The 13,088-nt window shown below is 51.5% G+C and overlaps 1 protein-coding gene across 1 annotated transcript in view; it reads right to left on the bottom strand.

Annotated features, from left to right (window-relative positions):
* Hunk (hormonally up-regulated Neu-associated kinase) overlaps positions 1–6,256 on the bottom strand; it is a 109,602-nt gene extending 103,346 nt beyond the window's left edge. Inside the window, exon 1 of the mRNA XM_075959489.1 lies at positions 5,748–6,256. Coding sequence (XP_075815604.1) covers positions 5,748–6,008 — 261 coding nt within the window. The 5' untranslated portion in view covers positions 6,009–6,256. The remainder of the gene's footprint in view (positions 1–5,747) is intronic.
* Positions 6,257–13,088: the final 6,832 nt, after the last annotated feature.

The raw sequence follows: 13,088 nt of genomic DNA, 5'->3' as shown, positions 1-13,088 counted from the left end.
TGTATGTGGGTGTGCACACGCGTGTGGAAGCCTGCACATGTCACGTGTCTTCCTCAGCTGCTCTCCACTCTGCACACTGAGAAAGTCGAGCTCAGCCTACTCCGTGGGCTCCCCGTCTCTGCTTCCCCATGCTAGGATTCGAGACGGACTACCGTGTGCAGAGGGCTTTCACGTGGGTACCCGGAGTCCGAACTCGGCATTTGCACAGCAAGCACTTTCCACACTGAGCCACTTCCCCAGCCCTGAAATTTACAATTTTAAGTTATTACATTTTTTATTGTTTGGGGGGGGTTGTCAGGACACACCTGTGGAGGTCAAAGGACAACTGGCAGGAGTTGGCTGTTTTCTTCCACCGTGTGGACCCTTGGAGATCAGACTCAGGTCATCAGTGTGGGTGACAGGGCTTTTACCTACCCCCTGGGCTATTAAAAAAAATCTCTTAATAAATGTCAACTCTGTTTCTTGCTTATCCTGGAACTATTCTGCCCTAACATTAAGAATCCAACTTCATCTGGGTTGAAGCCTCTGAAAAGAATGTCTCAGGACATGTCCAACAGCTCTGACAGTCTCCCCATCCAGCCACACTCCCATGAGAAAGCAGGAAATTGGGGTCAGGTCAGCACGTGGATGTGGGCAGAGCAGGGGCACAGCAAACAGGAAGGCTGGAGTAGCTCAATTGGTAGATGCTTGCCTCGCATGCATGAAGGCCTGTGTAAGAATGGCCCTCACAGGCTCATGTATTTGAATCTTTAGTCCCCAGTTGGTAGAACTGTTTGGGAAGGATTAGGAGGTGTGGCCTTCCTGGAGGAAGTGTGTCACTAGGGGTGGGCTTTGAGGTTTCAAAAGTCCAAGCCCAGTCCAGTCTCCCTTTCTGCCTCCTGCTTATGGATCAGATGTAAGCTTTCAGCTATGGCCCCAGCACCATGTCTGCCTGTCTGCTGCCATGCTCCCCAGCGTGATGGTTAGGAACTCACCCTCTGAAACTGTAAACAAGCCCTCAGTTAAATGCTTTCTTTTATAAGTTGTCTTGGCCCTGGTGTCTCTTCACAGAGATAGAGCAGTAAATAAGGCCATCCCCATCACTGAATAAACGGGGCATAATGGCAAACACCCATAACCCCAGTACTCTAGAGGTGGGGGTGGGAGGACCAAGCAGCTCAAGGTCACTTTCCCCAGTGACACAGCAAGTTTTGAGGCCAGCCTGTGAGACCCTGTCTCAACAAAACAATAAAATAAGGCTCATTGACAGGGGCGCAGTTAGGCAAGACAGAAAGTCTCGTCTTTCATGGAATGATAGAAAGGGGAAAACACTCCAGTACAAACCCCACTTCATGCCCAAGCCGTCGACCCAACCTGCCCATCTCTCCAGATGGATGTGGCTGCCACTCCCCACCCCTGCTGGGAAGAAAAACACCACTCTGGACGATTGCCACTTCCCCGGAATAGCCAGTGACAAGCAGACGCGGATGAGCCCGAAGAGCCTGGACTCAGCACCTGCAGAGAAAATGCAAGGTGTGCTCCTCCTCGCGGGCACCAGTCCGCGCCGCAGTGCTGACTCACGGCGCCCTTTGAAGTCCTTTGGCCCGGTATCAGTGAGCGCTAAGAAAAACCCTCCATGCCAATTTCCACCGTTCCCCCAGTACTTCAAAAAGATGAGGCCAGGCGGGAAGCTCAAGAGAGCACGCCCACAGCCGCACCGCCTGTAATCCAGGAAATTACAGGCACTGCTTCACCACGTAAGGCACACAGGACAGGTGCCTCTGCAAACCCCTCCTTCTCACCACGGGGCCCTGCTGACGGTGAAGAGGAGCCACTGCCCCTGAACTTCCTAGCACTTAAGAAGAAATACAGGATTTAGCATCTGTTTGTTTCAGAAATACTTGCTAAAAACGGGTCTGCCAAAAGGCCACCTCTAAAATTAGTCATGTCTCCTGCTTCGCAAAACATAGTAAAGGGTAATTTTAGTAACGTCTCCTCTCCAGGTACCTGGTACCGTTGTGTTCCGTGCGTGATGACTTGCAGCTTACTGAGCAGGCAGTCCTTGTTTTTAGCCCCGAAATAGCTCTAATGAAATGTATAAATGAGCTTTTTTAAAAATAAAAATCAAAGATTAGAATGAGTTATCTGAAATAGCTCAGTGCACCCTTGGCCTCTTCCTCACAGGTGAGGTGGAGGTTAGCGAAGGCGGCTACCCTTCTGTGCCCTGCTGGAGAGTTAAGTTTGCCTGCCAAGCCGGCTGGGTCCGAGGCGGTCTTGTTCTTTCCCCCTATCAAGTTTCTTTGCTTTGTTCTTCAGTATTTTTAATTTTATTACATTTACCGGCGGGAGGGAGGGGGCGTGCACCGAAGTGCACCTGTGGCAGTCGAGGGTCAGAGGGCAACTCTCAGGGCTTGTCTTCGCCAAGGGAAGACCGGGAGGAACTGTGGGTCATCGGGCTTGCCAGCAGACTCCTTTAACAGCTGAGACGTTTTAGCTACACTCTATCCATGTTTTGAAGATGAGGTAGTAACTTTGCGGGGGGGCTAACACAAGTATGTCTTACCTACCGAGAAGCACTGTGCAGCCTCCCCCAGGCTGTCAGAGTTGCCAGCCCCTATTCCTGCTCAGCAACTTTGTTCTCTACCTCAAAGCCACAGTGACGGTCGCTTTTCAGAACCTAATGCATGATTATCAGCACAAACGTCACTTTTGAGAACACAGTAATTAAGAACCTCACATGATCAAGGGGATATTTATTTTTATATAGTCAGACGGACAGATCTCACAGTCTTCACCGAAAGCTAAAGGAAAGCAAAATTAGGTTCCAGCCCTAAAGCGTCCTTTGTGTCCAGCAGTAAAGGGGCCATCTAGGTTCAGGTTACTCCCAACCAACTTTAAAGGCCACTGAGGTGAAAACAATGCCCTGCCTTGCCCTGCCCTGCAGGCAGCAGCAGCAATAGGAGCCTCTCGAGATAGGGCTGAGCCCAAAATGAAAGAGGGGAGAAGAGAACTTGTTTGTCACCTGGACCAAGCCAGAAACACCAGGCAAACCCTGGAGGATTTTATCCAAAGCGCTTTGGAAATGTGCACCTTATCCAAAACACCCCCCCACACCACCACCCACGCTGCTTCAAATGCCTTCAACTAACAAGAGTCTGAATTTGGCCACAAATCAACCAAAATAAAACACATGCTTTGCTAGGAGATGCTCTGAAACAGGCGGAATCTGAGGTGCTGTGCCCTGGTGTTTCCCTCCATCACCTGGTCCAAGCACCCACTTCTCAGGACGAGCTCCTTCTGAAGCCTTCCACGCTTATTGCTCACTGCAGTATTCATCACTGCATTCTTAAAAAGAAAACCTGTACCCACGAAAAATGGAAGGAAAAGATGAAAGGCTTCACCTAAAAGCAAACATCCCAAGAATGGGCAATGGAGGATATGCTGAAGGCAGGCTTCACACCAGCCGCTGCCCCTGAGGGAAGCCCTTGGCCTGCAGTTTAGTTTGCAAATGGCTTGAGGTTGCCTTCACTTTTCCTTTAGCTTTGCTTAATAAGGCAAAACCCAAAAGAAAAGACGGCTGGGGACTCATTAACTCACTGATATCTCTCTCTCCCTCTTCCCCTTCCCCTTGCCTTCTCATCTCTACAGTCTGCTAAAGCCCACATCTATTAGCTAAGCACAAAAGGTGGAGGGAGATAAAAAGCCATGAGTGACTCCACTGTTTCTTTAAAGTTCACAACTGAAGGAGCTAAAAACCCAGGTTCCTCCTGATGCAGCCTTGTCCCCAGAGTGGGGATTCTCCTGGCTACAGAAAAGCACAGCAGGAATGACCAAGTATCCCTTCCTGGCCTCCACCTCTCCATCCAGGACCAGAGTCTCTAATTAGACCAGAGAAATAATTTTATATCCACCGAGCATCTCCTCACTGCAAAGATGAATTGAGCCATCGTAGAGACAAGAGGAAAGGGACTCTCTGCCTGGGCCCCAGTTGAGTAGAAATTCCTTGTATTCCAAGGACTCCTCGTTGGGCAAGAGTAGTACAGGAGACCAGAAGTGAAATGGAGGGGGGGGGAGTGTTGTTGGAGGACAGGGGTAGAGGGCTGAACTTGGAATGCATCCCCAGGCAGTCAGCCAAGGTCAAAAGTGTTATGCCATGGGGCAAAACTACACCATTGAGGAGCTGAGGTCCAGCCCAATGTGGCAAGAACCTCTAAGGAACCAGGAGCAATAGGTCAGGGGAACGGGAGGCACTCGCCACTGTGCAGATAACATGGAGATTCCCCTTTTTAAAGAGCTGATTCACATGGCCAGGCTGAATCCTAGAGGTTAGGCGTAAAAACCAACTCCTTCACCTCTCCCCACAAGAACAGGAACGTGACTTCACGTTCACAGAGTCACCCAGCAACCCACCACCTTGAGTGGACCTCGGTGCGTCAGATAGGCAGCCCACGGCACACGGAAGAGTAAATAAACTTTTGCTTACTCCGATTAGAACGTCGAGTGCTGGGTCTGAAGAGTTTGTTCTTCTCTGAAGAGCTAAAGTGAGCTCATACTGAACTCTTGCTTTTTGCTTGGGAATTCAGGCAAGAGGTGCTTTTGAAAGTGACTCAGGCTAGCCCTGCTTACCCAGTATGAAGGGGCACCCCACTTGGGACGGCAACAGAAAAAGAGGGCAATTCTAAGGATGATGGAGTCCATTGCTCAGATGTAGGGGTCTCCAAGACAGCAGAAACCAGAAGGGAAACAAAGTATCAAGGCAAGCGCAGCAGCTTGGGCCAGTCACTAGAGTTCTCCCGATTTAACACTGTGGCAAACTCCTAGGCTGGGCAGGGGAACCTAGAGCAGCAGATGCGAGGGTTTGTCCCTCAGGCTATTCGCTTCCAGGACCCTCTGAGCGCTCCTCCTCCCGCATGAACCCCCAGCCTGGGGGAAGTGTTGGAGTATGATGCCTGAGTGAGGGTACCAGCTTGGCAGCCAGGAGTAACTCCCTGTGTGGGGCCACCCAGCCTCTAAAGTAAGGCAGCCTCTTAGGTTTCTTCTCACAAATCTAAGTTACACCTGGCCTGGCAAGAGTTCACACCCTCTAACTTCTGATTAGGTGGAAATAGTGTCACTCCAGTGGGGGAGGGCTTCCTTTCCTCTACCCTCCCCTAGAAAGATAAAAAGGTATCTCCAAATCTCTAAAGTCCCCCGGGGGGTAGGGTCTAGCTGTGCAGTTCTGCACCTGCAAAAAGCAGGATCATCACAGCCCACGCGGGTGGAGAGGGTAGTTTCCTGGGCCTCCGCTCTCTTCCACGTCCTCACCAGAGCCCAGGAGGGATGAAACTAAGCAGTCTCAGAGACTGGCTGCCCTGTTCTCCCGCCTCACATTCCAGAAGCAAGGCTGACACCCCCTGCTCCCCACCCCCACCCCAAACACACACCGGTCTAGATCTAGTTCTATCGTCCCTAAGGTAAGAAACAGGAGGACCCCCAACGCCAACTCTATGCTTGCGCCCCCCCCGCCCCCTTCTCTGGCGTCCGCCAGGCGGCACCCTTCCGAAACAAAACAGAAAGGCAGTGCGGGGTAGTTTCGCGGGTACATCTATCTGTCCGGGTCCCCCACCCCACGAGTCTGACCCCTGCCCCAGTCACCCATCAGTGAATGCCTGGTGGCCCACTGCAAGAGCCTGAGAGTGCGTCTAGCTCTACAGGGTTGGAAAGTCAGGCAGAGTGCTCGCGGGACAGTGCTCCAGGTCCTCCCGCCAGGCCCGCGCGCCCTGGCTCACCTTCTCTCCGGTCAGCACGTGCAGCCCCTCGCGCACCTTGGCGAAGGAGCCCTCGCCCAGCTTCCTGCTGCCGATCAGGTAGTTGCCCACGCGCTTGTGGTGCTGGAAGTCCCGGAGCCGCTCGCGGGACACGCCGCTCACCCAGGCGGGCAGGAAACTTCCCTCGCAGGCCGCCGCCGGCCTGGCTGCGTCCTCCGAGCCCCCGTCGCCCCCCGGCGCCGCCGGCTCGCCCAGGAGCCCGTCCCCAGCCGCTGCCGGCATCGCGCCCGCTCGGCTCCCGCGCTCACAGCCGCTCCTCCTCCGGCTCCCCGGACTGCCCCGGCTCCTCCTGCAGCCGCCCTGGGCCCGGCCCCGCCCGGCCCGGGTCTTCGCGCTCACGCCCCCCGCGCCTCCTTGCGAGCGCGGCGCGCAGACAATAGCTGGCGACGGGGCGACCGGGGACCCGCCCCCGAGAAGTTCGTCTTCGGAGGATCGGTCGCCTAGATCGCGTCCGCCGTCCCGTCGGGTACCCTGCTCGGGTGCTGGGCGCAGCGGCTGCTAGTCCAAGAGGGGCGCAGTCGGGTGGCGAGGTCCCCCAAACACAGGCGCCGCCGCCCTCTAGCCCGCCCGTTCGTCAGCGGTGCACCCCGGGGCCGCTCCCGCTGGAGAGGAGCGCACGGCGGGTTGCAGGCGCCCTCTGGAAGGCAGCAGAAGAAAGCCTCATTCAGTTTAAATTTGCAGAAATTTAATCCGCTCGCGGGCGGCGGGGACAGACGAGAGCTCCACTCGGCAGCCTGAGCACTTTCAAATCCCTCGTAGCCCCTCCTTCCTTCCCCGCGCGCAACAGCCGAACTCGACCCTTTCTGGAGAGGGGAGGGGAAGGGAGCGGTGGAGTGGGCGGCGAAGCCACCTGAGCGCCAGACAGGGGGACCCCGCGCGGCCACGGAGACGCGCGCTCCCGGGCTGCCCAAGACCTGCCGCCTGTGGCGGCGCGGATCGGGCTGCTTCTGGGCTTGAGCTTTCTGGATTTTTCCCGGGTGAATTTCCGCACTAGCCGCACCCACCAGGTTCAGGGGAAAGACAAAAAAGGAGCTCTGGACTATAGGAGGGTTGAGTACTCAGCCCAGAACCCGGCACACAGTAGGGACCCTGGATGGATGGATGGATGGATGGATGGATGGATGGATGGATGGATGGATGGACGGACGGACGGGAACGTAGCAGGCTGTGCTCGCACGCAGACCAGATTGCTGGGTTGGTGAAGAAGGAGCCGCCACAGTTAACAGTAGTGGCGGCAGCATAGGAACCAGGGCGTTTGCTGCCTATGCTTGTACGTTTGCACCCTCTCTGCTTTCCATAGCGATGATGTAGGTGGTTGCTGGATGATCCGGACCAGAGCTTTGCAGCTCCTGGATGCTTTTGTTCTGTGGGCCCTGTGACTGTACTGATCTCACATAAACAATTACATCTGTTCCGAGACACCTACCAGATATCTCCAGAATCCTCAACATCTTCCTGAACTGAAAAGAGTGCTCAATCCTCCTACAGCCCAGAGCTCCTCTTTCGTTTTCCCCTGAACAAATCAAGGATGCAGACAGGCTTTTCCAAAATGCGACCTGTTGAGGTGGCCGTGTCTAATGCAAAGAATTTAACCTCTGATCACACATCATCTGAGCTCAACGAGAGGATTCGGTTCTAACAAAGTTCATTTCATTGTTTATCCTGCAGTAAACAGGTATGACATCATCGATCCACATTAATACTCTGAGGTGGGGGAGGGGATACAGTTATCACCCTTCAAGGGGGGAAGTGGAGGGGGAGTCCCTGACCCATCTGAAAAATAACCCGAAAAATGCCCGTTTTCAGGTTTCAGCGTCAGTTGTTATGAACTACGTACTGTCAGTCTCCGCCCTTGCTATGATGACCCAGTCTGGTGCTTGTCTTCTGCTGGGGTCTCCTGGCTCTGCATTTCCCACATTAAAGACAGGCTTTCCGCTGCTTTCTTGCTGTACTTAAGGGACTTCTTAATTCCTACATTTTCTGCAGGGCTCATCCAATTGCTCTCGTGTTTCTAATTCAGTAATTTAATTTTAAGGAGGCGGGAGGTGGGGAAAGAGGGGGATGCTAGGTCCAAAGTGTGGGGAGGATTAAGCCATTGTTGGGGTGGCTCTTCCATTTGGAAAGGATTTAAAGTTTCCCAATGTTGTATAATTTAATTTTAGGAAATTAGCTCTTTGTGAAAATTTGGAGATTTGTTTGTTGCAATTCAAGGCAAATCCCAGAAAGACCTGCTCATTTGTAGAGGAGCCACTTCATAAGTGGTGGAAGTCACTGATGATGAAATGGAGACTTTCTATCCTTTTGATGTTTTGATTATGCCTTCCCAGGGTAGAGGTCAGGAAAGGGGTGAAGAAGAGAGAAAATACAGGCCCATTAAATCTTCCTCAGGCCTGCTGCCTGGGCCTGTTCCAAGCTCACTGCTAATTCTATTGGCTGGGATGCATGCCAAAGAGAAGTTCAAATCCCACCCCTGACTGGGTTTAGTAACTGGTTCTTGAACTACAGTTCCTGCTGTCTGAAGTGGCTCTCCTCAACAGGGAATGTCTCCAGAATTCGTTTCAGAAGATAAATAAGCGCACAAAATACTACATCACCGTCACACTAGGTATTCTGGAAATGTATATCTGAGGAGCCAACACACATCACTGAAGAGCCTCTCCTAAGCCCCAAGTTTGTAGGGTTTCTCAGGGTATTACAGGCTAGCAGCCTTTGTTCTGGAGAGATGGCTCAGTGCCTAAGAGTCTACATTGTTCTTCCAGAGGTCCAGAGATCGGTTCCCAGCATCCACACTGATCTGCTCACAACCACCTGTAACTCCAACTCCAATGCCATCTTCTATCCTCCCAAGGCACCTGCCCTTGTGTGCACATGCTCCCCGCATACATGCATGCACGCATACATGCATACATGGTTTAAAACAAAGCATTTTTACAAACAAGTTATCTGTCTTCATCCAGGCTTGGCTTTCCTAACTCCGCTCTTTCACTGATCCACGCTTACCTCCAAACTGCTGCTTCTGACCCATTTTCCCCCATCATAGGTGTGCCGTAAGGAGAAGCCCTTCCCAACCAATGAGCTGCTATAAGCTGTTGAACCCTCTGTTCTTCTCACTGGGTACCATTAGCTTCACATCCGCCTTCTCTCTTCCAGATTGCCTATTGGATGTCCTTCTTTTTTAGAATCTGTGAACAGGGGCTGTGTTCATTTGGTTTGTATTTTGCCCTACAGTGCCCTGCATGGTGTCTGAGCTACAAATTTGTCTAAAGAGTGTTTGCAACTGGCTGAATGAAGGCTATCAGTTACCCAGTGTCCAATGACATTTTCTTGCTTGGGGACAGCAAGACCCCCATCTTCTCTCAGGTAAACCTTTAAAATTACTTTCTAAAGTTATTGTTCCATTGTTACCTCTGGGGAATCAGCAGATTTAATCATTTATCATTGCCAGACCCTTTCAAAAGCATCGTCATTCGCAGGGGGCCGGGGGCGCCTGGAGAAGCTGTTTCGGTTGACTTGTACCAGCTGCTTCCTTCTTGCTCTTCCTTTTCTCCTTTTCCTCCCTCCATATGGCTGAGAGACTGTTTGTGTGCTCCCACAGTACGCCAGCTACAAGACCCAGCTGGAAGCAGTCAAAGACAATTAGAAATTATCAGGCTGGCACTGCCAGGAAGTGAGAGTTGGCCAAGGAGGGCTAGGCTGGCAGAGGTGGCATGGTAGCTGGAGAAGCAGCAGCAGAGCAAAGGCAGAGGACATGGAGAAAAGTTGCTTGGAACCCGTCCTGAAAAATCAGCGAATCGGTCCTCGGCGAGCAAAGCAGCCGGTAAATAGCAGACTCCGGATTTGAACCGTGTCCCCTGAGTTCATGGCCGCTGTGATTCCTGCCGCACAGCCAGCTGTTGACTATGCTCAGGGCAAAGGCTGAGGAATGAGGGGTTCCCCAGCCATAAAGTCTGGTGTGCAGGGGCAGCCTTGCATTAGCTGTACCCACACAACAATGGCTTCTCATGAGGGAATAGTGACCTTTCACCTCTCTGCCTCAGTTTCCTTAACATGTAAAACAGCATTAGCTCACTCGCTGTCATATTATAATTCGTCTCTTTTTCCTTGTTCTCTCATTGGTCTTAGCTACTCTTCTGTCGCTGTGAAGAGACACCGTGACCAAGGCAACTTATAAGGGAAAGCATTTAATTTGGGGCTTATTGTTCCTGAGGAGAACAGGGTCTGTGATCGTGATGACATGCTTGCCGGCAGGCAGGCATCCCTGGTGCAATAGCTGAGAGCTTACTTGATGAGACAGCCGCAGGACACAGAAAGGCTAACTATGAAAGGCGTGGGCTTTAAAACCTCACTAGGGAAGGCATGGGCTTTAAAACCTCACTAGGGAAGGCATGGGCTTTAAAACCTCAAAGCTCATGTCCAGTGACACACCTCCTCCAACAAAGCCACACCTCCTAATCCCTTCCAAACAGTTCCACCAACTGCAGAACAGGTATTCAAATACATGCGCCTATGGGGTCTGTTCTCATTCAGACCACCAGCACACCGAGAGAAGTCAGTTCAGACTGTCCCAAACCCTGCAGATGCCTCATTACCTCCAGGTTGGACCTCTTTCCTCACTCCAAGTCCCATGGATTGACTTCATCACACCAGGCTGTCTGATGGGATCTCAGGCTTGATCTGGCGCCGTGACCCACACCTTTCTGCTTTTCTTGCAGTCATCCTTTGCTTCCTCTCCGCCTTAACCCTGTATCTCTCACATCAGATAATCCTGGTCTCTACCTAAAATCATCTGGTGATCACCTGCCACTTCCACCCCGTCACCATAGTCCAACCACCTCCCAACTATGGTCCTTTGCTTCTACACCAAGCCAAAACTCTCTCTTACTAATCAGGGTCTAAGACACAGCTAAATGGTTCCAAGCACCAGCTCTCCTTCTAAAGAACCCAGGTTCCAGTAACCATATGACCCTCACAATTCACAAATCCAATTTCAGGTGTATCTGGTGCCCTCTGCTGGCCTCTTTCGGCACTGCATGCACGTGGTGCACACATGCAGAGAAGCAGGCACATATAAAACAAATAAAACAAATCTCTTTTATTTTTAAACGGGACTCAGATTCTACCACTTCTTTGCTCCACACACTCATGTGCCTGGCTTATTGCAGATGCTCAACCTAGAACTTCATCTCGACTCATCGATATGGGAGAAAAAGGTGGTTCTGGGCTTTGGGTGGGCATGGCAAGTAGAAGGTGACAGGATGTGGATGGTCCTACCAAGCCAAACCTCCGCAACTGCTTCCCACTAGCCACCACAGTGACATCCTGGGGGCGTGGGGGTGCATTTTCAGTGGATGGTCCTACCAAGCCAAACCTCCGCAACTGCTTCCCACTAGCCACCACAGTGACATCCTGGGGGGGGGGGGTGCATTTTCACACAAGATGACAATGGTTTTCCCTCTAGGAAAGCTGTACTTTTTATACAGTTTTGCCTGCCTCAGTCCTGGGAACCAAAGGATGCTCTGTTGCAGGAAGAGCAATGTATCCTCCAGCATCAGGGATCTCGGGACTCTCAGATTCCAAATCCCAGATGGAGGCATTGGGGAGGAATGGCGCTGAAATCACTCCACAGGGAAGACACCATAGCGCACAGTCCTCCTGCGGGTCAAAATGGTGTCCCATCTCACATCAACACCAGTGTCCCCCCATCACTTCACAAAGCCCTGAGATTTGCATCTCCCCCTGGTACCCACATTCTTTCCCATGTCTCGTGTCACCTCCCTCATCCCCCCTCAGTCACCCCACTCCAGCTGCAGTAGATTGCACAGGAAGCCCACTGCCCTGTGGACTTTCTGCGCCGCCTATTCAAATGTCGCCAGCCTGGGCCTTTTCTGTGACCCTTTCTCTGCAATACAAACAGACCCCACCCCCTGCGCCCACCTCTGTATTCTTTCCCTCTTCTATTTTTTTCATAGCAGGCATTGTCAGCTGAGAAATTACATAGTTTCCTTTATTGGTTGTATCCCTTCAGGACCTACAGCCTCATGAGGGCTGGGATTTTGGTTAAGTGTGCTGTGCATGAAGCCTGACTCCCGGGAGGAAAACAAATACAAATTTGGAGTGGTTGGTGGAATTTTTAACTCACCATAATAAATAAGACAGAAAAAGAGAAATTGCAAGAAAAACTGGGTCCTGCTGGAGTTGTATACATCCCAAGGGAACACTATGAAAAAAATAAATATTCATGCCACAGAGATAAAGCTCCCTGATAAGTTACATGTGTGGATTATAGCCGGAAGGGAAGGGCTACCATCAGTACCAAGCTTACGGATCATGCCTAGCTGCTCCTCTTATCCGTTTCTGGACACAGCCGGCAGTAGCAAGAGCGTGAGGGAGCTTTAGAGCGAGTACACGATGAGCAAGCCTGTGTGGAGACAGTAAGAGGAAAGGCTCTGGCACTGATTCGATGACCTGAGCCCAAACTGACGGCCGAGGTCTGGCTGGAGCAGGCAGGTGGGCTGACAAGAAGAGGCGGGCGCCCCCTGCTGGTGGACACCGCTGCTTTCCCTTCACGGTAACAAGGCCGGTGCAGGGACCACACAGTGGTTTCTCATCTCCTAGGTCCAGCTTTCTTCCTCTGGAAAGGGAAGAGCATTTCTGTGTGCTGTTACTGTTCGCATGGCAGTTTTATATCACAGTCATTGAAGATGTAAGTCAGAAAATGGTAAGTCTAAAGAAAAGCAAGAGTGAACAGTTTAAATGACATGGCTGTCAACTCTTCGATGGAAGCATCTAGGGAGAATACTGGGTTGGAGACATCGTCATGCCCTGTGCTCACTGCTGCGACCCACCCACAAGCCTCTGCACCTGCCTCCTTGACCCTGACCTTATGGACTGTCTGTTTTGATGCATTTGTTACTGCCAATGAGTCTCTATATAGAATAATTGAAGGTGATAAATCAGTAGATAGACTAGACAGAAAATGTACAAAAAAAATAGGTAAATGATTGAAAGCAACGAATATATGGCGGGTAAGTAGATACATTGATAATGATGGTGACAACGCATGATACGTAGATAAGACTAAGTGTCCAATGACCAGATAAAGAGAGATGAGGTGGGCACGTAACACACAGCCATAATCCTAGTACTCAGGTTAAGGCAAGAGGATTGCTAGTAGTTCAAGGCCACCCTAAACCACATAGTGAGTACCAGGCCAGGCTGAGCTACCTGTGTGAGACTATGGAGAAAGAGAGAGAGAGAGAGAGAGAATAGGTCATCAGAGAATGACTAATAGATAGTGGGCAA

Source organism: Microtus pennsylvanicus, chromosome 1 (assembly GCF_037038515.1).
Source record: "Microtus pennsylvanicus isolate mMicPen1 chromosome 1, mMicPen1.hap1, whole genome shotgun sequence".
Lineage (NCBI taxonomy): Eukaryota > Metazoa > Chordata > Mammalia > Rodentia > Cricetidae > Microtus > Microtus pennsylvanicus.
This window is presented reverse-complemented; position numbering and strand designations above follow the sequence as displayed.